Source organism: Solea solea, chromosome 1 (genome assembly GCF_958295425.1).
Source record: "Solea solea chromosome 1, fSolSol10.1, whole genome shotgun sequence".
Lineage (NCBI taxonomy): Eukaryota > Metazoa > Chordata > Actinopteri > Pleuronectiformes > Soleidae > Solea > Solea solea.
Genome location: NC_081134.1, coordinates 40,947,884 through 40,973,452, shown reverse-complemented (window position 1 = coordinate 40,973,452; position 25,569 = coordinate 40,947,884). Strand labels below are relative to the sequence as shown.

Below are 25,569 nucleotides of genomic sequence, written 5' to 3'. Positions count from 1 at the left end.
CCAGTTTTCAGGGTTTCCTAATAGCAAGCGGCTGGGAGTCACAGGGTAACCCTCCATCATCGCCAGCTCCTGTAATCTGGCAGAGCATATGCCAATCAGCCCAAAACATGATGACAAGTTCATCATGACATGGCCATCGTCCTCCATCTTCCCCTCCCCTGTCTGTTGACATCTCAAACACAAGCAAACATCCCAGTGATTATGGCATTTCAGTGTCAACTGGCATGTTGAGTTTGGCTGGAACCTTGGAATGACAATGAGGGGGCAACGTGTTTGTGAGCCGCATGAAGTTCATTGGGATGGTTTTTGGTTTTTTGACACTGAACCATCGCGTCACGTTTACATCCAAGAAGCTTTCGAAAACCGCGCGCCAAACATATGATCATTCATGCAACGTAAACGCGCAAATTACAGCTAAAATGGCAGAAAATGTACCCTCATGAAAGTCGAAAATGGTCTTTTTCATTTTCCAGCTGTCAGGAGGGAATCCTTTTTCTGGACACTCGCATAGAAGCATACTGGAAAGAGAGAGAGCGAGACAGATGCTGAGTGAGGGAGAGGAGAGAGAGAGCAGCACATCTGACAATCCACTGGCATGAAAGTGAGCCCCTCAAGCTAACAGATTCAGAGAGAAAATTACAGTTTTGCGCATTTGTGTCAATATGCATGTCAAAAGGTAATTGGGAAATTGTTCTGCAACGTCAAGTCCTGTTGGCAATGTTTAGCCTGTGGTAAGATCAAAACCATTTCTTCACAGGCTCTGAGAGGCCAGACCAAGCTCTCTAAACTCTCTCAACCACACAGGTCTCTCCTTTAAGCTAATAATGTGGCTGTTTATCATAAAGTGAATATGTAACAATCAGCTGACTACAGAATCGACTAAAAATGACAGCAGAAACTGTTTGGTACTTCTGACCTGTCATGAGCAATTAAAGTTTTGATGCAAGTACAGTTTGGTAATGTTCATAAGAGAAGATAACAGTGATATGAATCTATTCATATCACTGGAAGTGTTGCCATTGTTATTCATTTTACCTTGTGCAATAAAGTAGCCATGACCACATTTGCAAACTCTCACCTCAGGCAAATCTAGATTCACCTCGTCTTTATTGCCCGGAACAAAAATACAATCAAATATACAGTGTGTTGTTCTAAAATGGAAGAAATAGTTTGACAAAAGGGAATTACTGTCTTCATACCAAACAGCAAGCGAAATAATTGCACATACTATATGTTACAATTGAATGTTTGGGTTTTTTTTCGTCTTTTTTTTTTTTTTTTACGAAAAGCCGATTTATTATGACTTAATAGAAAGTTTCCTGTAAAACAGGGCCAGCGTGCCTTAAGGTGCTGTTTAACTATACCATAGAGTTCCATTAGTTTTGGTTTCAGCGCAGACCTTTTCTTCTGACAATAAATGTCGTTCTGCAGGGTTTTCCACCCTGTTATCTGTAAAATTCTTGGCTAAACAATGAAACCTTGTAATTCTTTAGCATAACAGTGAGTTATGTAGAAAGGTTGTGAATACACACTGGATAAATGCAGTTAGAAATGCAAAGTTAGGCCATGCTTTCAAATTCTGTTGAAGGTTCAACCCCAAACATCCACCCCCCACCCCCTTGACATGAGGTACAGTCGGTGTCACATGATTTGTTTTTGTTTGTCATACATGCAAATGTCCTGCATTGTTTATCATGAGAGCTGAAGAAAAGCCTCCTGGTAGAGCCATACTTTCATACATGTGATCTCATGAGTGTTGGCCTGAAACTGGCTCATGACCTTTTGGTCACATGTCACCATCTCTCACTGTCGCTCACTGTGCTGCTGAAGCAGAAATGCCAGTCAATAACATTACAAAATTTGAAATACAAAATGTTTATGAGGCAAAAAAATTCCTATATGTATCTTTTTTTTAGATTTACGAGGAAGTACTTATATCCTCTAAGTATATACAGGGTTATTTTTTATTCAGAGTCAATTGGTTCGGACACCAAATGGCTTTTTTAATTAATTATTATTTACAAGATCCCAAAAAAAAAACAGCAAAGAATACACAAGCTCTGCCCAAAAAGGCATTTGTGTGACTTGAGCAACACACTTCAGTCTACTCTCCTTTTAGAGCTTAAAATAAATAAATTGTAGTAAATAAGTGTTTTGGGTGTTTTGTTGTTAACGCTGGCTGACCTGAAGGCACAAGCAAACCCAAATGGACAGAATGGGCTCTATCACCTGGCATTAGAGTTTTAGGTCCATTAAATGCTTCAGGGGTAAAAGGTCAATATTGTGTGTGTCCCATTTCTTGATAAATTTCAGTGATAATGTACATTTGGGAAATAAAAAAATACTGTTTTGGGAGAGAAAAAATATTCCTTATTGCCTTCAGATTCTGACAGCCTGAATTTGTACCGTAGTTATTTTTCTGAAGACATCATTTTTGTGTGTGTTGAATGAGCTTCATGATTAACTTATGATGATTATTTCCCTCCTTTTGATTTTGGCATCTGCGTGGCTTAATAATGACATTTTGCGCAAAGTGCAATTGTGTTTACCTGTTTTGTATTGAAAGTAATATTATTATTATTGTTCATATTTTATTTGACCTAATAATAAATACTCAACAAATTGGAAGGACGGTAACTGACAGAAAAAGAGAAAGAAGGGAAAAGAGAGGGATGGAGGGGAGGGGAGTGGGGGGGGGGGGGTGCACCAGTCGCTAAAGGGCCAGGCCGGGGAGTTGATTAGGTTCGGGAGAGAGAGAGAGAAGCTGCTGCGGCTTTCTTTGCGCACAGAGTCTAAGTCCTTTATCATGGGGAGGCACCGGCGTGGCCTCGAGCTATTGCTGGCCTGAAGCAAAGTACCAGAGAGAAGAAAAAAAAGAGAGAGGGGAAAAAAAGAAAGGAATGGGGAGGTCTATCATCAAACTTCATAATAACGCTTGGGGTTTACCACAGCTGCGCAGTGACCCTTTTATTTTCCTGTGATGGAACAGATAGCTCAGTATGAAATAGTGTGAAATTATCATGTCTATTAATTCAGTCAGACATCCACGGCTCTCCGCTGCTATCCCACGACCCCCACCTCCCTCTCTGTCGTACTCCATTCCTCATCCGTGGAAATATGTGTGATTTCCTCGCAAATTCTCCATTTTACCAGAGTGATTTTTCACTGTTGATTCACAGAAAATAAGGCAAAGGTGGACATGGGGTTTTAAACCGTCGGCTGTATGTGTGTGTGTGTGTGTGAGAGAGAGAGAGAGAGAGAGAGAGAGAGAGAAATGCGCATGTTTATAAATTCATCATAAGAAATTTATATTTTTTCCCCTTTTGGAATCACCTTTTTGCTGCATGTAGGTCACACTGCACAGACAGTTTAACCACATTTCTCTTTTTAACATGTCATATTATGATTTATTATATTCTGTCAACAATATATTCCCAACAAAATACAATGTTTCCAATAGTGTTATATTGTAGTATTAATAATAAATGTATTATTAGTAGTAGTAGTAGTAGTGGGAGGCCCAACAGATGTCATATATTAATATTAGCATTTCTTGTTGTTTACTTTACATTTGTCCTGAGTGTTTTGCCTTCTTAAAACTTCTCTGACGTCTATTTTGTCACTTTAGTTTTGTTTCAGAAAAAAAGAAAAACATTGCAGCCATTTCTCTGCACAATTCATATTTGCTATGTCAGCTTTCTGCTTGGATGACCAAGCTGATTTTCCCTTTCTTGACTGGATAATACTTGGTGTTTGGAAATCTGTGATGAGTGTCTAAAAGAGTCTGAGGCGCAGAGAAAAGTCACATTTTTGGAAGACGGTGTCCCACATTATGATGACCTGACGACAACAACAACAACAAAACGCATTTTAAGGGATGTGGCCTTGTGCGTATGGACCGTGGGGGTCTGGTTTGATAAAAGGTCTGGGGTTTGATACAGTGAGGGAGAAAGAGAGAGAGAGAGGGAGAGGGTTGATTGAAATGGCGTGTGCCTGGCTGAAGGGAGCCAGTGAGGGACAAAGCCCCTGCGAAGCCACGGCCACTCGAGCAATTATTCCTCCACGCTGCATTTGGATTAGTGCAATGGAAAGAAGCATATGTTTGGCCCGGGGCGACACTCCCCCCCCTGGCTGACTGCAGAGGATGCAGGGTGAGACACAGAGAAAGAGGGAGCGAGGAGAGGCGAGAGAGAATGGCTGAAACTAGAATATAAACTGCGTTAACCGACTGGAGCAATATTAACACATTTTAATCCACGTATTAATAATATATAGTTGTGAGTGCACGTCTCTTTTTGTGAATGAACCATATTTGAGCGGAATTATTGAGCTGTATCACGAGACCTTTTGTTTATTCAGAGTGACTTAATGTGTTCTAATCGATTAGCTAATGTCTCGAGTAATCAAGGGCGATTTGGTGGAGTCATTGACCTCTCTTGGCTTCTGAGACCCTGACTCGCATATAGTGGGCAGGGGGCCCGAAGAGGGGGTCAGCGCCAGGCAAGAGGGGCCAAAGCCCCAAATGACGGCTGATGTCAGAGTTGAGGACAATTAGCCATTTTGCGCTTCATTGCGAACTTTAAAGTCGCATAATGTGATTGAGCCAATGGCCGTATCAAATGTCATTCACCCAAGTCGCTTATTATTAACAGTTTAAAATGAGTTTAAGAATAAAGGGGAAGTAGATCAAATTGACAGCAATCACTTTGCAGAAAAACCTGTCCCTCATCTGTTTCTCATCATTTCGCAGCCTTTTTTTTCCCCTCTCCTGGTATTTCGAGAACAGATCAACATGTTTAGTCCTTTAAAATCCTCTATCAAAACATCTCTCGAACATTAATGAGGAAAAACTTTCCAGCCTTCTTGTGTGGACGCCAATTCTTTGCAAAGGCCGAGACTTTCTTTTTCTTTTTTTCCTATTTCTTTTTTTCCAAAGTGCTGGTCAGTATCAGCGACTTTAAACAATCACTCCAATCTCCATCAGCCTCAGATCTCTCTGTTTAAATGTCAGAGAGGGACAGCTGGGTTTAAATCAAATTCCAGTCATACCAATATAACATTTGTGGCAGCGCAGTGCAGAAAAAAAAATCTGGGCCTTGTTGCCCTATATCCTCCCATACAGGCATCTCCAAAGCAATGCCTCCAAGCAGTTACAGTGCAGACTGTTGTAGTGGTGGTGCTACAGGGTAATTAGGCCACGCAGACACTCCTTTCACCGAGCAGTGATCTCAACAGCATCAGCGAAATACTTTCTGACCACAAAACATGGCTGCTATGGCGCGTAAAAAGTGGATGGGGGCCACATTTGTGGAGGACTGATGAGCGCAGCAGTGATGTGCAGCTGGTTGTAGATGAAAAGTTGCGTTACATGGCCGACACATAATGTTCAGTAGAATGCGACTGGCGCGTGGAGAGTAAATGTGTTTGGGGTATGAGCACGCAAACACCAATTTGTCCTGCAAATTAATTCACAGAACACGCGCCATTTATTTAAATGTATTTAAATATTTGATGCAGCAGCTTTGGAGACACATAAACACAAACACACACACTAACCGTCTACACCAGTATTAGCCACACAAAAAATTAGTTTAAATAAAAATGTAAAGTTTAACACCCTAAAATAAAATTGAATTCATCTTATTTCGTTAATTCTGCAGAATATTTGATAACGTATTAATTGCAAAGCAGCTGTAATTGGTTTTAACTCAGAAGCAGCAGTTATGGATTTAATCTTTTTTCTTTTTTTTTCCAAATGACTTTTGCTGCCTCTACCTGATAAAAATGTGCGTAAAACGGCAAGACAATGAGATTTTCAGTCGCTTTAACACCCCAATTCCATTACACACACAGACACAATGACGGGCCCTGCGATCCTCCTCATCTTTGCACTAATAATGCGCGCAAATATAGCGCACTCCATTGTTCCAGATACCACTCTTTCTAATGCGTTCGTTTCACCCCCCAAAACTGTTTTCATTCAAGCAAACCCCGATACATTTATTAAACAACATTAGCATTAATGACACACGTGATGGGCTTCCCCTTTTCGTTAATACCAAATGAACGCTTTTTTTAATACGATTGCTTTCCCTTAAAGTGACTATTTATGCCATTTTTCCCTCTCCCCCTCCTCACATCCACCACAGCAGGAGCAGCCGGGTATAGTCTCTCTCTCTCTCCCCTTTATGAGTGAGCTATTGTGCCTGAGGACAGGATCCCACACACAATCTGAGGACTGAGCCAACAAAAACAGGGCCTGACAGACAATGCTCCGCTTCACCTGCTCCAGCACCGTGCATCGCAATTATGCCAAGGACATGTACAGTTAGGTTTCATTCACCCTGCTGCAAAACAACTGCCTCAGAATTAAAGCAGAGAATCAGGCAGATAAAAAAAATAGTAGAAAGAGGGGTGTATATCACCCCGCTCTCTCTATCTATCTCCCAGTGTTACAGTATTTTAAGCTGCATGGTTACCAGACAATGAAATAGGGGTGAAAACGCAAGAAAACACCACCTAGATGCATCCATCACTGGACTGATTCATGCTCCAGACGAGATTGATTTCGAGCTATAGGTGCCACACGCCATCAGTACACAATCAAACTCAACTCAAATGTTATGCAACGGCCTCCTCTCCCTCTCTGTCTTTCTCTCTCTCTGCAAAAACAATATAATAATAACAGAAAAGAAAAAGGGCCAGCATCACATCCACGCAGCGAGACAGTGCACATTTGCAGAGCCACTCAGCTAAACACAGCGAAATTAAATAGCACTTAGAAAGGGGAGATTAGTTATGAGAGTGTTATGATCGTATCACCACACACCAAATAAAGAAAAAAAATAATAATAAAGGAAAATATCTACACAAATGCAGCATACTGCGCGCTGATTGTTCATTGATTACACCGAGAGAGAGGGGGAAACAACATAGCCTAACAAATATTTGATGCATGTCTTTGAATAAGGCTCCAACACAGAATAAACGAGGGTGGGGGGGAGCCAAATATAGACCACAACACAACCAAACAGTGCACACCAGGCCCATATACATCTCAGAGGGTTTTAGCTGGAGGGTTGCTGCTGCTGCTGCTGCTGCTGCTGCAGCACACTTCAAACGCGAATATATCCATTGTTGTGCGCCACTTGGCCTGCACAAGATCCTGTGCTCTGAACTAGGGAGTTTAAAGTAAGATTTTTTTTTATTATACTTGAGGGAAACAATGAGTTCAGCCACTTATTGGAGAGAGCAATTGTCAAGGGAGACTTAAGCTCAATTACTGTAGCCGTTCAGGATGTGAAAAAAACAACATCAAAATAAAAATACCAGGACTTTAACAAAAAAAAAAGCATCCAGGATATCAAGCAAAGAATAAAAAATTTAAAGATATGAATAAAAATCGAGATGAAGCGTATCAAATATTTATTTTTTTCAGGGCAACAAAGGACTATAATACATTGACAGGCATGGGAACTATTGCCAGCACATGTCTATACAATACAGCTAAAACCGCCTCCAATTGTGGACATTATCGGACATAACAAGATAATCAGGTGGTCCCCAAATCAAATGTTTTTTGAGCGTCTTTCAACATTTTTTTTCTTTAAAAAAAAAATAAAATAAAAAAAAATACAATATTCCATTTATTGCTTTTATGGTGCTCAAGGAGAGAAAACAAGGGGTGAAACGTATTCTGATTGGCACAACACATAAAAGCTTGTATAAAAACGAAAATAGAAACACACGCACACACGAAAAAAAAACAGTTCTCCTCAGGGTGTCACTTATGCTCTGTTTCAAATTAAAAACTGAAATAAGAATGATATATATATATAGATAGAGAGAGAGAGAGAAATGGAAGTTTATTTCTATTAAATTTGTTCACTTGCTTCAATGTCGCCTCAACATGCTACAAGAGGGCTGAATTGAAATATCCCAGAGAAATAAAAAAAATACCCCAAACTTCTGTTTTCTAGGAAAAAAAAGAAATAAAAACATAAAATCACATGAAGAACTAACCGAATATCCAAACCCACTAAAACAGGAGGCACCAGATAAATAAAAAAAAGGAAGTTTAAACAGACGCACCATATTTACAATTCCCATTAAATTACACATAAATAAATATATACATACATGAACACCGATTCCCTTATATAACCGCGAATCGTGTTGAAATTCAAAAAGTTCAAGTTGGTCGCTTGGAGAGAGAGAGAGACAGTGAGTGAGAGAGTCTACAACGGAAGTCATGACAGGGAGCTCTGTGGAATTTCTCTTTGTTTTCAAGTTTATTATTCACAATACTGATAAGAATTCATCCTCTTTTAGCTTCGATTTTGTCACAATCGTAAAATGGAGATATAGAGGGGAGGGGGGGGGGCGGTGGTTGGGGGGGATTGGTGTCCGCTGGATTTCAGTCCATTCGCTGCAGCTCATAAAAAAAGGGGGAGTACATAAAAAGTCCTGTGGCTGAGGCAGTGGGCCTAGTACACCTTCTCCTCGCCCTGCAGGAGCTGATCCTCCGCAGCCTGTTTTTTCTTTTCTTTTTCTTTTCTTTTTTCTTTTTTAAATAACATTTCATGTGGTTCAGCTGTTGGAGGAGCAAGAAGAAGAAGAAGGAGTAGAAGAAGAAGATGATGAAGAAGAAGAAAACACTTGCGTCATTTCCTCGTGGATCCAAAGTGGGGGGATGTAGAAACAAAACATGTAAAACCACGCAAGATCAGGAAGTGGCACAATTAACTTTATCAATAGTATTTATAAGGTATTTATAATATTTATATTGGATGGGCAGGGGCCGGGCCGAGGCGCGTGGTCGGTGTAGCAGAAGGGCCCTTCTTGAGTTTGGCCCCACAGTGAAGTTAAAGGATGGAAACATCACTTTCTGTGTTTCTCGTCTTTGTCTCCGCCTTTAGTGCCGTTATCTGAGTGACTGTTTGGGTTGTTGTTGAGGTACATTTTGTCCATGGCTTTGATAGCCTCGGTTAGATAGTTCTGCAGGGCCGTGACGGCCGCGCACAGTGCCGGGGTCCCAAAACCGTGCGAGATTAGACTGAAGTGGGTCAAGCAGCTCTGGATTCCCGGTTCAAGAATGGGCTGCGGCCGTGAGTTCCCCAGCGGCGAACGGTCCTGGGACAGCAGGTCCGTGAACTCTTTGCACACTTGCCTAAAAAACAGAGGGAGCAGCAGCGTTAGTGACCAACGTTATCACAAATCTGCTCCATGGAAACCCCCTCCCAAAAAAAAACAAAAAACCGTGACGCGCGCAGACGTGACAAGTTGTTTACAAGTCATCCCAACAATGTCACGTGGCACACATCCCTGCGCGTAAAAGCCAATAAATACATTTTTAAACACTGACATTTCAGAGTCAGTTAGCGCTGCAGGTGCGCCACACTGTAAAACCTGAAGTGAAAAGTCAACAGACTTCGAGAGGAAAAAAAAAATAATATATATATATATATATGTTTACAAACTAAAAACAACACTTTAGAAATGAATCTCTTAATTCTATAATAGTTAAATAATAAATAGAGAAGATGTGAGAAGATTATATGTATATATATACATAAATAAAACGTTAATGTGTTCAAATTCCTTTTATCTTAATGGAACTTATATCTGATTATATACACCACCCCTGTAAATAAGCACAGGCTGTATAAAATCGCAACGGTTTCCTCTCTATTTCACGCACGTGTTAAACGCGTAATGATTAGTTGACAGCTGTTTTGATTATAGCAGCCCATCGCCGATATGTTTTTATTGATGATGTGGGCCTTTATTTGTTTTTCATTTATTTTTTTTAACTTATCTGCGCCTCGTGAGGGATCCAGTGAACGCTCAGTCAAACATAAGCAGTGGTAGCAGCGCTGGATGAGAACCAGCTATCTGTCAGTGTCACTGAAATCACAGGACACACGAGAGGCTGCAGCGCGAGGGAGGGAAGAATAAGAAAGAGGCCTGCACTGATTTTATTTTCACCTTCTTTTTTTTTTTTAATTGATCGCGTCATATCATTTAAATAAAAATGAAAATAAGTGTGTCTTAATGGAATCCATAATTAAGAGAGACGTCAAGTTCAATTTGTATGTGAGGGAGAGAAAGTGTGTGAGCGACAGAGATTATTTTTATCATTATTATTATGTTAGACAATGTACTGATAATAATAATAATAACAATAGTAAAATGAAAATGCTGAAATGAAAACAAATATTAATCTTTAAATTAGGTGTGTGTGTGTGTCTGTGTCTGTGTGTGCGTGGGTGTGTGTGTGTGTGTGTGTGTGTGTGTGTGTGTGTGGCACAGGCCGGCATGCATTCAATGTAACACACAGTGAAATGTGATAATAGCACTTACTTCGTGGCCAATAGCATGTTTTTTCTTTGGACTTGTTCGTTTGGGTCGGAATGCTGACGGTTTACATATTCTGCTACTGCCTTGGCTGGAAACTCGGTCTCGCATACATAACCAAAATCCCTGGCAAGATGCACAGCTTCTCCTGAGAACGAAAGAGGAGAAAAACAAGGGATGAGGGGGGGAGGAAATATACGAGATTGGATACGTTTGTTTATTAAATATGGTTCCATCAAATTCCGAGCAGTTCACACTCTGTGACTGGACTATAACACATGATTAATCCGATGTGAACACAGCGTCCACTCTGTTTACGCGTGGAGACAGCGGGGTTATGGCACCTGTGCCTCCCTAACAACATTAATGATGATGAGAACAATAATAGCCTGTGATAATAAAACAGCCCAGCGAGCTGTCAATACACATCAAGCGGCCTCCTCCGTGCCGTGAGAACCGCTTCAATATGGAGGAGAAACAATAAGTGGATATGAAATATAGACACGGCATCATGCTTAACACCATGTCATTGATTACCAATGCCTGCACATTATTGGAAGTCCAGCAGATCACAGACACAGACGTGGAGAGGCAATTTTGAAGGGATGTATCTAAATCTCACTTTTCCTTCATATACTTCAGCTATGCAGGTTTTATTCACTCTCTCTCGCTCTCTCGTTCTCTTTTTTCCTCCATGTCTTTGGTTTTAATTTCCTGAAGCAGTTGAGTTTGACTGCGGGGCTTCCTGTCCATAAGCCTCCGCTCCGGAAGAACGCATGCGCCAATTAGCATCAAAGCTCATGTCCAGTAAACTCGTTTCCATAAAATGGTGGAGACCATAAACAATGACAGCTCTTCAAAAAACGCAGTGTCTCTTCACTAAATGACCGGCTGCCTTCACATCGCCCCCCCCCCCCCCCTCCCTCCATCTCTCTTCCCCCCTCCCTCCCTGCCACCACCCCCTTATTACCCAGAATCATACATTTCTCCAGGCTCATTACAATACAGCCACCAAATTTCTACGGAGCACAATGAATATTGCATTCGGTCCTCGTCTGTAATAATGATTAACAGGGACCAATGAACCATCGCAGGCTTTCACCTTTGGAAACACCAAATACCACTGCACTGAATAATCAGGTTCAACTCTGCAAGCAAAATGGATTTATCCAGACGCGTAAAAAGGCATCTTCTCAGCGCACCATGGCGGACTAATTTATTCTTTAATAGGCCCAAAACATATAGCTCCCAATAGGTCAGAGGCACATTTGCATGCAACAAAAATCTTCGCTGAAAACCAGAAGCCTGGGAAGCTATTAACGCAAGAATTAAGTCGCCATTTAAAAAAACAAAACGCAGACCTGCGCAGCCACAGCGCATGGTTGTATTAATGTTTGAAACAATGCAGGGTTAATAAATCAATCGACTTCTCATCCGTGAGGTGAAACAGCTCAGCGGTGCCCAATAAACAAGCAGCACTCAATAATTAACTGGACTTCAACACAAACTCATCCGGCGTGTAAACTAGGCCATGCAGCCGTGGACCTGCAAGTGCGCTCCTGAAAGCGAAGGCCAACGCTCTGCAGAGCCACGAGAATCAACCAGCACCATTCTCCCTCCTCTCCTCTCCTCTCTCTTTCCACACACACACACACACACACACACACACACCCTTCATGGTTTATTACTTGCGAGGCAAAGTCGGTCCACATTACACGGATGAGCGCATATGCTGATTTAAAACACAGAGAAAGAACGAGAGTGAGAGGGAGAGAAAGACACAGAGAGAGAGAGAGAAAAAAAATCCCAGTTTGCAAGCACCTGGTATCGCGGGAGCAATAAGAGTGAGAACGTGATTTACTGCACCCGACTTACCCTCGACTAGTGACGTCAGCAAGGTGACGTTGGCTGCCTTGCGTCTGCCCGCAGGTAGATTCAAGCCGATTTTATCCAGCTTCTCCCTTAAGGATCTTCCTCCATTCTTAGACTTGGCCCTGTGACAGTAAAACAAAGCAGAAATTCATTGTGGTGATGCTCATGTGGATGACTTCCACTGAGTGGGCAGATATTTGAGCAAGGAGATTGTTGGGGTTGGTTGTTTTTTTTTTTTTTTGCCTTTTTATAATTATGCAAAGATGCTGCAAAGCAAACATTTGTAATTGATCTTGCTTTAATGAATGTATGGTCAAGGAAGTTGTGGTTTGCAAACACAAAACTCCCTTCCATGTTGTTTCCCTGTACTTTTTTATCATAATAATATTGTAATCCCTCATAATATCACACACACAAACATATGCCAGTAAATACATGTGGCCTCAGCTCTATAATTAAAAGTGATTGGACTCAATGTGGCCAGCTTTATATCCTCCTCCACATCCCTGATGCAAACTAACACTAAAAAAAACGAGTCACAGCCTTGTTTTCAGCAGCAGACAAATACTGTACGAAATGAATGAATAAATAAATAAGAGCCTACTTAATAGGCAGAGCTGCGTGTCTGCAGCACTTCACTAGACAGTTCACCAGAGACCAATGTTTTCATGTGTAATGCCTTCACTGGGCCTATAGAGCTGAGGGTTGAAACAGACTAGGCCTACATTAATTTAGAGAGAGAGGGAGAGAGAAGGAGAGGGAGAGATCCAGTGCTAGAGAAGTTAATAGGGAATTTAACAGACCCCTCCTGCTTTAAATGCAGGAGCTAGGTGTCATGGTTGGTCGATTTTAATTATTCTTGGTACAGAAGAGAGAGAGAGATGCATGTTCACTGAGAGAGTGAGAGAGCTCACAAACACACAGCACAGGTAAAGAGAGAGAGGCTTTATTTTGCAGCCCTCCAGTCAGACTCACCTCCTCAACACCCCGCCCAGCAGTGAAGCGTTGAGGCACTCGGGCGGCGAGAGGCGTCTCTGCACCTCGGCCACCGTGACCTTGTACTTTGATGTGGAGCTGAGGAGGGAAAGGCGACCCGGTACCGAGCAGAACACCTCGTTTGGGTTCACCACCCCTCCGAAAAGTCCGTCCTTATTTACGGGGATGGAGGAAACATTATTGTTCTTGGATAAAGATACTGGACCTAGAAGCCAGGGAGGGAGAGAGAGAGAGAGAGAGAGAGAGTGGGGGGAGGAGGGGAGGAGAGAGAGAGAGAGAGAGAGACCATGCTCAGTGAGTTTCATGCAATGTAGAGCCTTAACTAAATGAGAAGGGAGGATTTAGGCCCCGGATTTAGAGTTTAACACCACATGTACGCGTTCAGCAACAATGGCACGCAGAGAAAAGCGACCCATTACTTCCAAATCATAATTATTAATAGTAATAACAAGTGTGGTATTGGATGTATGTGTTCATAAACTGAATCCAAACGTCAGTATTTTAACACATCAGCAGCAGAAAGCAGGATCTGCACGCTCTCCTCAAATGTCCTTTTTTTATTTACCCTCAGTTTTATTATGTTCGCCTCTCAAACCCGATAGATTTGATAAAGTCTGCCCATTCTGACGTTTCTCCCGTTTCCAGCAACCAAAAAAAAAACACACCACAACACCGTCGCCCGTGTGTGATTTCACACCGGGATAGAGAAAGGGAGGAGGGAGGCTCCGCATTACTGGGCCCTTCCACCGTTTTTTGGTGTGCAGTAACAAAGGGGACTGTGCGCCTTTGGATAGATCACTTGTGACATTAATGGCTCAGGGGAGCCTAATAGAGACAATAGGAGTTAAACGAACTCTTGAGATTACTAATATAAGAAGCCAATTATCATGTTCATGCGCACATAAGACAGACCCACCCCCCAAAAAAAGAACGGATGAAAAAAGACGCGTAAAAGACTAAAAAAAATTGGAAATAAAAATCGCTGTAGTTCAGCTCTAATTTGACCTGACAAAACGCATTTAAACCTGACCATGAAACAGCCCCCCCCGCCCCCCTCTGTTGTACCAATATCAGCACAAATCAGCCTGAATTTTTTGACAGAAGATAAGTGGATATATTGAAGCAATATAAACCAACAACCTTCAGCGGAGTACTGAATATGAAAATTACATTTGGAGATATTAAAACCCAGTCAGAGTTTGCCTCCAAAGCTTAATAGTGATCCATTCTCCATAAATGACAGTCATGCTACACACACACATGCGCGCGCACGAGAGGGTAAAACGCCTGTGACCCAACTTCCATTTTAAATTTGACCATGCAGCGTGATTGCAGCTATATTGGCCTCCTTGCACTTTAAGAGCCAGGATCGTGCACGGTTCTGCGTCTTTGACCATCAACACCACGGGCCCACAAAGCCCACCAGCTCTATACTCATCTCCACGCTGCTGTGAAACGCTGACAGTAAATTCCATCAGCGAGGGTTGGGGAGAGAGGAAAAAAAGAGGTGCAGCCAGTTTGATGCACTTGGAAACCATGTAATGAAAAATAGGCTACTGCATATTAGGATCAGTCAGGCGTTACGGCATTGCATTGAGTCCTCTCAAGCAGAAACGGTGCTGCATGGTGTGTGTGTATCTGTGTGCGCGCGCGCGCCAGCTTTTGTAGTGCAACATGCTTGATATATCTCAGAGGAAAGTGCTTACCTTTTTTAATTACAGTCTGGTCGGGGATGTGAATTCCTTGATCCTCAACAGCCTGTGACACACAAAAAAATTGCATAGGATGGACAATTTTAGCACAAAAGGCAGAAAGAAAATAGCAGCCTTGGTCCGCGTGCGAGTAAATACACCTCAGGATGCTGTGCAGGAACAAAGCCTGACACCCTCGCACAACATGGAGGCTCTGGAGGCCCATTCCCGTTATTATTGTCCATGAGTGTTTTCAGTGGGTTACACTGATGCGCGCGTTACACCAGATCCCAAAACTCAGACTTAAATAACGACGCTGCGTCGCCCCATAATCCTGACCTAATTCTGCCCTCATATTGGCTCTACTCACAAGGAAACTTCTAATCTAGATTGGTTAGTAATTATGGCAGCGCAGCCTATTAAAGGCCTATGAACTAATTAGACGATTATTGGTGTTTGTTTCTGATTTAAAACTGGGGGAGAAAACTCTCAATAAGAATGGGGATTATTGACACTTGTCGTTTGCCGTGCATCTTCAGTCATAATCGCAATTAATCCAACAAAACCTCAGTTCTTGTTGTGCGTGTTCTCATAAAGATTTTTTTTTTAATCTGTTAAAGAATAATAATAATTAAAATTAATAATAATCAGACGAGATAAAGACAACATTTTTTTTAAATAAAAGGTCGTGTTTGTGTTTTTTAATAAATTAATCTGAAGTATTTATTTGAATCTGGCGACTTTTAGCATTTTAAAATTGTGTTTTTAATCTGAATTTTTTTTTCCAACAACGTTATGATGTTACATTGTGCTGTTTTCATATATTTTTTCATGCTACGTTACATTATTAAAAGCTACAGTGGGTAAAACCTGACCATAATAGTCATCTAGTTAAAAAACAATAATAATATTAATTAATTAATAATACGCTGATTTTATTGATTCAGGTAGTATAGGCCAGTTATTATTTTATTATTATTATTATAAACAGTGTTGTCCAAAATAATAAGAATAATAATTGCAAAATGAACACCACCTTCAATTGTAACAATTATAAAAATATGAATCCAAAAAAATAAATATCTTAATATTTATTATAACATAACATTTGTATTTTAATGATTTCTTTTTGTATAAAAACAAAATAAGAGAAAAGTGCAGGTAAACGCAGTCTCACCTGAACGTCTTCTAAAGAGTGAGGTATTCCATGGATAGGGATAGAGTCCGACAGTCCCGTGTCGATGCCGTGGCCGGACGGTAGCAGCACTTCCCTGCGGTACTCCCGGCACAGCTGGTGGGGCAGGCTGCGGTGCTGGTGCAGCAGGCCGCTATCCTGACTCTGCCTCTGGCCCGGCCAGCTCGGGTGCTGCTGCTGCTGCTGGGCATGCAGGGAGTTGAGGGAGTACGGGTCGTTGACGTGCGAGTAAGGGTCCTGAGACTGCGGGTAGATGGGCTGGTATGGCGGGGGGAAGTACGGGGGCTGGAAGTCCGAGTTCGGTGTGTGGGAGAGCGGCGGGGCGCTCGTGTAGGGACTCTGGCCCACGCCGCCCAGCTGAGGTAGCCTGGCTGTCCCATTGCTGGTGCCGTCGTGGCGATCCTGCAGGAGGAGGACAGAGAGGAAAGGTGAATTTTAGCGTGAGGACATTTTGGAAAAAGAACACATTAGTGCGCTATTCACTCTCTGCTTTAACTGCTGAATGCTCTGCGGGCATTATCAAATATGGCCCGAGTGGATGACAGGAATTAGAACAAGTGTGGAAATGATCATCAACACAAAAAGCTGTGATTTAAAAAATATATCTCCAAATCACAAAGTTTAAAATGATAACAATAATAACAATATGATAATAAAAGGCAAAAAAAAAAAAGAAATCAAAATTAAACATCAAAATTCCGGAGGTGAAATGCCTTCAAATAAATAAACCGAGCTTTGCATTATTTATTTTTTTCCCCACATGTCCCGCGGCTTTTACCCATGCAAGCTGTGCAAAAACATTAATCAGCTGGTGGGGATAGACAGAAAAATATTATACAAAAAAAAGAAGAAAAAAATCTGATATGCAAACAACATCCGAAGTGACACGGTGAGGCTCCATGCAGCAACTTACCATCGCGGAAAAACTGTGCACTAACATCTGAAAGGATTTTAGTGCGACTCAAGCAAAGAATAATCAGTTCAAAAACACCGAGTGTTTGGAAGGGGCGAGCAAAGGGAATAACCCGCAAAACCAAACACACACAAAAATGTAGCCCCCGAAAAAAACACTCTTCTCTTCCTGCAAGATCACAGCGGCCCCGGTGATCAGATATGTGCCACAGTAGCAGGATGATAATCCATCAGAAAGAAACGTTAAGATCCCCGCTGCCCTTCATCTGGCTCTAAAAATGCTGGTGATCGGCGGTGCTGGAGGATTTGAGTCGAAAAGTTTCTCTCGGAAAAGCCTCTTTTTCTCCTCGCACTCCTGGCTCTTCTATCACACTGCTGTCGTCCCGTCGCTTGAGCTCATATTAGCAAAAGAGCCGTTCTCTTCGTCTCCCTCTTGGACTGCTAATAAAGCGCATTCATGGCCATTAATATTACAGAAATACTTAATAAAAGGGTAAAAGAATAGTCGGAAAGCGGGCGTGAGGCGGAGGACGCAACTCAAGGCAGGAGTCTGAGCTTAAATGACGTCCATTGAAAGGAGGAATCAGTATATCTAATCAGAGATGGTGAGAGAGAGAGCGAGCGAGCGAGAGAGAGAGGGAGGGAGTGAGAGAGTGTGGAGGGAGTGGAGAGAGAGCGAGACAAAAAGGGGGATATTCACTCTAGTCTGACGAATCAGAGAGTAAGGAGGAGGGGGGGGGGGATTTTAAAAGGGTCCCAGGGCCAAAGCGCAAAAGTGAAATAAAGACAGGAATGAAGGGAGGTGGACCACAAACAGTGGAAGAAGGAGAAGGCAGGGAAGGGAACAATGTGCACCTCTGAACTGGGTGAAAATCCAGCAGACAGCGCTGTGGACACTCCGGCCGTCTCATTTCTACCGTTCATCCCTTTGTTTTCCACCTCAGACTCCGACAGCGAGCTGTCTTCCATGGCTCTCCTCTCGTTCTCTCTCTTTCTCTTTCTCTCCTCTGCCTGCGCCGAATTAATCCACCGGTTCCTCCTCAACTCCACAGTCAGAGTCACGCGGGCTAACTTTTTTAACTTTGACCCGGGAACATGAAGACAAATAAAATCCTAAAATCTGTCATATAGGATCCGGCGCTCTAAACAAGTTTTACGCACGACTGTAAACAGCTCCGGCTCCTCTTCCTGTTTATATCGCGCATTTTAAAATGATGAAATGTCACCGGGCGGCGATGGCGAAATTTTATTTCCTTGTGTCCACACAATCGGGACAACATTTGCGTGCAAATTGACGCAATCGCCACAACACGAGCGCGGAGGTGCCGAGCTTTTGTTTTCCTGCTCTTTGGCCGTCTCTATCCACCCAGCACGCGGTTAAAAAAAAGAAAAAGAAAAACACGTCCGACTGGCTTCTCCACTCCCAAACAAGTCCCTGATATTACTGCAAAACTTTGGCCACTCAGTGTATGCACTCAACACACTCACACACACATGTGTATACATGCACTGTACATAAGAAAAAAAAACCCTGCCCGGCTGAAATTGCACGGATATTAAATGTGAAAGGTAAATGTTCGTGCCATTTAAGCAGTAAATAAAGCAGACCGAGCTGGCGCTAACATTTACTGCAAAATATTTGTTTTAATTAAATGCATGGGAAGTAATGAGTGCAGGTGTCATTTCATATTTGGAGATACTGAACATGAATTTAAAATAAAAAAATATATATCTGTATATAAATGTACTAATTAAATTAATATATAAAATGTATAATACACATCATTATTATTGATTATTTTTACTCACTACAAAAATATTAAAAAACATGCATCTATTCATTCAATTAATAATAAAAAAGACATCATATTCCTAATAATAAATAGATGTGTTAACTTTTTAAATTATTTCCCATTGTATTAAAGGGAAGAAATTAAAAACAAAAAAGCCCCTTACCTCGCAATCTTCATATTTAATGTTATCAGTTAATTTCCAGAGCATTTTCATGGGTTGTTGAGGTGGGTATTGAGTGGAGTCTTGTTTTCAGTCTGTGAATTGTGCTCCCCGCTCAGAAAAACTACTTTTATTGAAGCTGTGGGTTCTGCCTGCCTGTCTGTCTGTCTTGCGCTCTGAGGTCTCCCTCTAATGGTGGAAGTAAAGGGCTGGAGCAGCTCTGTAATAACACTGGCACAGGGCCTCATTAGCATATCAACAGCCGTTTGATTCCCCCCATCTGCTCACACAACACCAATGGACACAACGCACAGGTAAAAAACTAAAGCAGCGAGACGCTTATACATGTTTATTATTTGCACTGTTCAGCAAGGTGTGAGTGTGTGTGTGTGTGTGTGTGTGTGTGTGTGTCATGCGTGGGGATCTCTGTATGCACCTGGGACAATCTCTAGAATCATTTTTGCACGACTTTACCTGAAATCATGGAAAGACATTTTAAAGCTGTAGATAAAGTGTTGTATTAAAAATGTGCAAATATTTTTTTTTTCTCCTTCTTCTTCTGTGAAACAACTTTTTGTTCGTATTCTTCAGTGTTGCTGCTGCTGACTCTTTCCCACAGCCAGCCAGTGTCTTATCGATTTGTTTTCTAGTGCTTGATGTGAAAACAGAAAGCCTTACATGCAAATAACCCTGCCACACACACAAACACACACTCACACTAACCTGCATTTTCTTTCTTTCTTCAACTACCAAACTGTTATTTTAATCCCATTGAGAGTGGAGACCTTGAGAGGCTATTTTCTCAGTGTTATGGTAAGAAGGTGAGCAGCTCTACAGGTCCATTGACTGCATGTAAGGGCGCGGGGTTTTGTAGTGGGGGGGTGGGGGGGAGAGACAAGAACCTAAATAATTAACACAACAACATGGCCTTGTTTCACTTCAAATACCGGTTAGGGGGAATCTGTCTGCGCCCTGTCGCCGGCCGAGCCTTCACCTCAGCGGGTCGTGGGTCAGGAGACAGGTCGCCACATCTTTAAGGCGTTGGCCCCTCTCGTTTAAAACCTGGATTACCATTTGTACTGTGACTTCTTTACGAGCACTTGTCATTAATGATAATGGGGCGATGGAACAGGCAATGACAGCGATGCACGCGGGTGTCTCTTTCCACAGGAGTGTCTGAGGAGGTGGTGGTGGTGGTGTTTTTTTAACGACTGAAACTCGCGTGTTTTGTCTCTTAAATCTGCTCCACACCTTAAAAAAGGCAACAGCAGGTTTTTCAGTGAAGCACTCACACAGCTTAAAGAATAAGAACTCCACAATAATGAAGTCCACACTATAGTGTGATGATTTGAAACTTTGTAGGGAGGTCATTTAAATTTATAAATTATGAAAAAGTTACATTTGACACTAAAGATTCAACGACGTTTTGTCTTTTTAAATTTTTAACAAATTCTTAACATACACACCTGCCTATTTTAGTATATCTATAAATGCGTGTGAAGAACTTAAAACAACATGCGACTAACATCCCGTGGTTTCCAAGCAAAATAATATGATTGATAATATATGGTTAAAAAAATAAAACGTCTTTCTTTAAACAGCAAAAAGCCTGTATTTTACACAAGAGAACCGCGTCGCTTGTTTTCACTGAAGGCTTCACGCTGCCTGTGCGGCTTCATCCCACAGCTCGTCGACACTCTGACACTTTTCGTGGATTTTTAACAGCCGTCTCTTTGTCTTAAAGTAAGCAGCACGTACCTGCCATTCCCCCATCATGCCCATAATTGACATTCTTTGTCTTCTGCTTTGTTTTGAGTCGATCCCGTGCTGCTGTCTATCTCATTGAGGCTTCGGTCCCAAAGTAGAAGGCTATACTTTTTCTGCTCTTTTTTTTCTACCTGGACCACTTCGCCTCACCTGGCCATAAAAAACGGTGCGAGGCCACCTGGTGACGCATGCGCACTGCGCCGGGTGTGTACTACAAGGGTGAAACTACCTGGGGGAAAAAGTGAAAAGGCCTATTTGTCTGCATACATGCTGGTTAAGGCTGACGTTTATTTAACGTTGCACAACAACGTATGAGTGTTATTAAGACTATAATTATAATTGTTGTTGTTTTTTTTGTTTTTTCAAAAACAACTTGGTTAAAACAGGTGTGTTTTATGATGGAATAAAAACAATCATATTGTTTCAGGCAATATGTTTAAATGACTCTCTTCTATGTAAAATGTATGTATTGTTTACATTAAGTAGTGTTAATTGTGCCCGTGAATAGAGAGCAAAGTGCATTCCGCACATGAAAAGTGTGACAACGTGAAATGCCTTTAACTCCCCCCTATGATTTCATGTTTAAAAAATAGTAACAACAATAGCACAACAATTTAAATCATGAAATACTATTTTTTTATAGTAACTTAAAAAAAATCATGGCAATTAAAGAGCTATGTAGAAAATTATTATCCCATATGTTCGTCCTCAGTTGATTTAAAGACATATCTGTTATTTCTACCCTGTTTTCCCCTCTCTTTCTCGCCGCTTTATCTTGATGGGAAACATGAATTCTCGCCGCAAATGAAACTGTGTCAAGTTAAAAACTTGAAGGTTAACTGCCAACATCATTACCTCTACACAGAGAGCTCCCCTGCTTTTGTGAGGGTCATTATTTATTTATCCACTGTTTATTTCTAATACATACTTATGTAGACCCCTCGGGCCAAGAGCGAATGAGCTTTCCCTCTCTCTGTGTCTCTTACACACACATACACACACACGCACACACACAGAGAGAGAGGGGAGTGCAACACATGCTCTCAGAGGTGATAATGGTCTGCGCTTTGGTTCAAAACCCCCCTTTTCTCCTCTTTGCACATTTAGACTGCTGCAAACGGGACGCACAGAGTGGCTGAGCTTCTTCAATGAGATTTAACATAAAAAAAACTTTATTTAATTTCTTCCAATAAATAAATCGATTTGTCAGATATGTAATTCCACACAATATCTACACTTTACCTGGTGTTCAGGTTTAAAACAAACCTCCATGTTTGACTTCAAAGGTGGGGAAACACGTTTATACACACTATACCTGCTAGTTCTGTAAAACCTCTCCAGACCTGGACAAAAAAAGGAGATGGAGGATCAGATATATCTGCACTCTTACAGGGAGGAGTGCGTTTTTAAAGCTGAGCTGTCACAGAGTGGGGTTGGTGCCAGACAAGCGTGGGGTCCGGTTTTTGAATATCCACTGTGTTTGTCTATGCTTGGTTTCAACCACTTCCACTATGGCACGAGGCCTCAGGCAGCCTTCAACTTCCTAAAACTGTTTCACATACGCAACGGTTGCACCTCAGGCACCATGTGCAGCCATTCACATTTACACAAATTGCACGAATGCATTATTACTATTATGAATGCGATTGTTATTAGTAGTGGTAGTGGTGTGTGGTATATGTTTATCTTATCCTTAATTGAAAATTGAAGCGACAGATATATTCGTGCGTAATTAACGCATCATTTGCATTGCCAAAAATGTCATGGAAATATATTTTCCCCTCTCTCTTCTCCTCCTCACAGCGTTGTCGGTTTGAAATACTCTCCCCAAGTTCTGGAGAAGTTGAACCATCACCTTTATTAGATATTTGGTGAATCAGAGTGGCTCCCACTGAATATGTCAGGCTGCTGAAGACATCGATTGTCCTGTCACCGTCACTCAAGGCACAAAAGCCCCATGTAGCCGCGTAAAATTTCAGGTCCATTGAGTGATAATAAATTGTATTCTAGCGCCATCTTTCTGCTGCAAACCAAAAAGCATTGATGTGTATATTAAGTGAAATTCCCAAGGATGAAGGCAGGTAATCACAATCACTTTTTCCAAAAATTAAATAAACAAAAAATATGTACTGTATATTTATATTTACAAAAGCGCTGTGGGGGGAAAGTTAAGTTCAAGCTTGGTGGATGCTGAGGGGGTTTCTCTTGAAAGGCATCAAACCCTAATCTGATCCTGTAGTGCCATCTTGTGGTCGTAAATAATAAAACGAGTCTCAACGTGTGTCTGAAGCCCTTCAACTGATAAGAATAACAATTTAATAAATACATGCGCACATTCTATTGGACTGTATTTGATTATGAATACAATTGAGATCATTCTACACTCAAAACCTGACTTCATCTCATTCATCACTGGCAGATCATCTGTTGCATTTTTAAAATGTATCCTCAGGTTTCTCCACAGATGTTTAACATTTGAGTTTTGACCTTGGCCACTAACAAGCAGCCAGACACTCACATACTGTAAATTACCTTTTGATAGATTTGCTGGATACCTTATATGTGTGTCACTGTCACACTGAAGCACCTGAACCATTTCCAAAAGTTTAGGTAAGGTTGTCTGAAGCATGTGTTTGTTTGATTTAGTTTGGTTCGTTTTTCCGGATTTCTGCAGTTTGGTGCCATTCAAACTGCAAGGAGAAGGAAAAACGTGATGTGTCTGAATGCACTTCTTATTCAAAGAGATTTTTGCAGATTTTCATGTACAGAAAACAATGAATTTAAAACCGATACATTAAATGTGTCAAAAGAAAAGCAGCATACTACTTTACTTTATAATAATATTGATAATAATAATAATAATAATAATAATAATAATAATAATAACAACTTTCTTGTTGACATTATTGTCGCGCCTTTCAAAAACTATGGCCTACATTTCCCGTCGGGCATCTTTGCGGTATGCACTGTGCACCAATAATTTGTGCTCGACTAGGAACAGGCTTTCGGAGAGAAGACGGACAGAAAGCTCAAGGTTGTATGTTACTATCTCTGCTTTCAGACTTCTAATGTTTGCTCTTCCCAAACGTTTAATGCACTGACTTTCATTTGATCAATGGCATATGTAGAGATTATAGACGTGATCCCACTTTATTCTGTCAAGTTACCGCGTGTGTTGTTGTTGTATAACCTCACAATTGCTAGTTCATGCTTGTGGCGCCCCTGTCCACGATGAGTCTTATCTACTAAAGCAGAAACGCATTACGTTCGTCCGTGGGGCCACAATGTCCCAATTTCTGCAGACAGACAACTGTCAGTGGGGCCACGTTTCTCGGACGCCTCAAAATGTTTGCATGTTTTCTATTGACTCCGCTTGTCTTCTGTAATAGCTCAGTGTTGCTAAACCCTGAAAGCCTCATACTTTTTTTCACCCGTGTAAGTAATATTACAGGTATTGGAAGAGATAGTCGTGGGTTTTTATTTAACTGAACCGTTGCTGCGCATTCACAGCTTGAGTGTGTTTGGTTAATCCCTCATGCGCCCTGGCAGGTGTCAAACATGTCGGTGGATTGGGTTGGATATGGATACGCTGCCCTCGTCGCATCTGGTGGAGTCGTTGGTTACGTGAAAGCAGGTATTCATATGATGATTCTAATATAAATGTCAGAGAATTTCCCATTCACAAGCAACACAAGTTACCTCAATAGCGAAATGACAATATACAGTTTCTCAGTAACTTTTAATGCTTTCATTTAAAAACGTTTAAGCCCCAATTGAATACTTTAATTTACTGCTTTAATTATCTGTAATCAAACATGTGACATTTATGGCAGTTATTATTATCAACCCTTTTGGGTTGTTTTCTTTATTGTGTTACATTTGTGGCCACATCACCCTGCCTTAAAAGAAACCAGGACATATTTACTTTTAATTTAAGAATTGTTTTATGGATGTCAAGTGCATGTGTTGACTTGCTGCATGTTTACTCTTTCAGGCAGCGTCCCCTCCCTGGCTGCAGGGCTTCTCTTTGGGGGACTTGCAGGGTTTGGCGCCTATCAGATCTCCAATGACCCGAAAAATGTTTGGGTTTCCCTTGGTTCGTATTATGTGCTGTGTGGTTATTTGTTGCACATGGTTAAATAAGACAAAACAGGTTTCTGGATAGGTGTGATGATACTTCTCCGTGTGTAGTTAAAATACATTTTAATAATTCATACCAACATGTCGTCTTCCAGCTACTTCAGGAGCTCTTGCTGGCGTAATGGGAAAGAGGTTCTATGGATCCAGGAAGTTCATGCCAGCAGGCCTGGTGGCTGGAGCAAGGTATCCTTCATATCATCTCATTGCTTTACATGGTCTGGGATTATACCCTTGCTGCTAGTCCCAGTTGATGAGTCATATTCAAAGCAACTCTAAATCTCCGTGTTTTAATACAGGCTACCTGAAATGGATATTTCCTTGAAAAATATTATAGGAGAACAATTTTTTATCTGATGTGTTTGTACCTCACTCTGAATGGAGTCTGTTTCCTTGTTCCAGTGTCCTGATGATGGCAAAGCTTGGTGTGGCGTTGCTCCAGAAGCCCCAGAAGTCCTGATGAAGTGATGCACTCTGACATGTCGGCAGCAGCTCCTCATTTACTGTTTAATATTAATGTCATTTTTTTTGAAAGGATGATGAAATATAGTACTTTGTTTATATAACTTGAATGTCTCTGGTCTTGTCTTATCTATCGAACGCTTGGCTTGACAGGCTTCAGTCTTGGGTGTGGGTGACTTACTAAGTGTTTGATAAGGTTTGGACAAGAAATGCAGTGTCAGTCAAGTG

General features: G+C 41.4%; 2 protein-coding genes across 5 annotated transcripts; one reads left to right on the top strand and one right to left on the bottom strand.

Annotated features, from left to right (window-relative positions):
* Positions 1-8,727: 8,727 nt before the first annotated feature.
* Positions 8,728-20,824, bottom strand: tfap2a (transcription factor AP-2 alpha). 3 transcript variants are annotated; one of them, XM_058641350.1, is made up of 7 exons: positions 20,734-20,824; positions 16,093-16,512; positions 14,931-14,982; positions 13,204-13,429; positions 12,232-12,350; positions 10,363-10,504; positions 8,728-9,169 (listed from the first exon to the last, which is right to left on the bottom strand). In XM_058641350.1, exons 1-7 carry the CDS (start codon positions 20,764-20,766, stop codon positions 8,881-8,883), a joined length of 1,281 nt encoding a protein of 426 aa, XP_058497333.1. In that variant the 5' UTR covers positions 20,767-20,824; the 3' UTR covers positions 8,728-8,880. The 3 variants fall into 3 exon arrangements, with proteins under 3 accessions (XP_058497333.1, XP_058497325.1, XP_058497342.1); XM_058641342.1 differs by lacking the exon at positions 20,734-20,824 and adding an exon at positions 18,979-19,175; XM_058641359.1 differs by lacking the exon at positions 20,734-20,824 and adding an exon at positions 17,024-17,684.
* Positions 20,825-23,685: 2,861 nt separating this feature from the next.
* tmem14ca (transmembrane protein 14Ca) lies at positions 23,686-25,445 on the top strand. 2 transcript variants are annotated; one of them, XM_058641453.1, is made up of 5 exons: positions 23,686-23,776; positions 24,292-24,376; positions 24,737-24,838; positions 24,978-25,065; positions 25,282-25,445. In XM_058641453.1, the coding sequence occupies exons 2-5, from the start codon at positions 24,301-24,303 to the stop codon at positions 25,337-25,339; spliced, it is 324 nt and encodes a 107-aa protein (XP_058497436.1). In that variant the 5' UTR covers positions 23,686-23,776; positions 24,292-24,300; the 3' UTR covers positions 25,340-25,445. The 2 variants fall into 2 exon arrangements, with proteins under 2 accessions (XP_058497436.1, XP_058497428.1); XM_058641445.1 differs by lacking the exon at positions 23,686-23,776 and adding an exon at positions 23,963-24,177.
* The last annotated feature ends 124 nt before the right edge of the window (positions 25,446-25,569 follow it).

Coding starts and splice junctions, on each gene's coding strand:
- tmem14ca (XM_058641445.1), top strand. CDS start 24,088: ATGTTTGCATGTTTTCTATTGACTCCGCTTGTCTTCTGTAATAGCTCA. Junction 24,839..24,977: donor AAATGTTTGGGTTTCCCTTG/GTTCGTATTATG, acceptor GTCGTCTTCCAG/CTACTTCAGGAGCTCTTGCT. Junction 25,066..25,281: donor GGCCTGGTGGCTGGAGCAAG/GTATCCTTCATA, acceptor TCCTTGTTCCAG/TGTCCTGATGATGGCAAAGC.
- tfap2a (XM_058641342.1), bottom strand. CDS start 19,029: ATGAAAATGCTCTGGAAATTAACTGATAACATTAAATATGAAGATTGC. Junction 16,513..18,978: donor TTAAATATGAAGATTGCGAG/GTAAGGGGCTTT, acceptor CTCCTCCTGCAG/GATCGCCACGACGGCACCAG. Junction 12,351..13,203: donor CTGGGCGGGGTGTTGAGGAG/GTGAGTCTGACT, acceptor TTACTGTCACAG/GGCCAAGTCTAAGAATGGAG.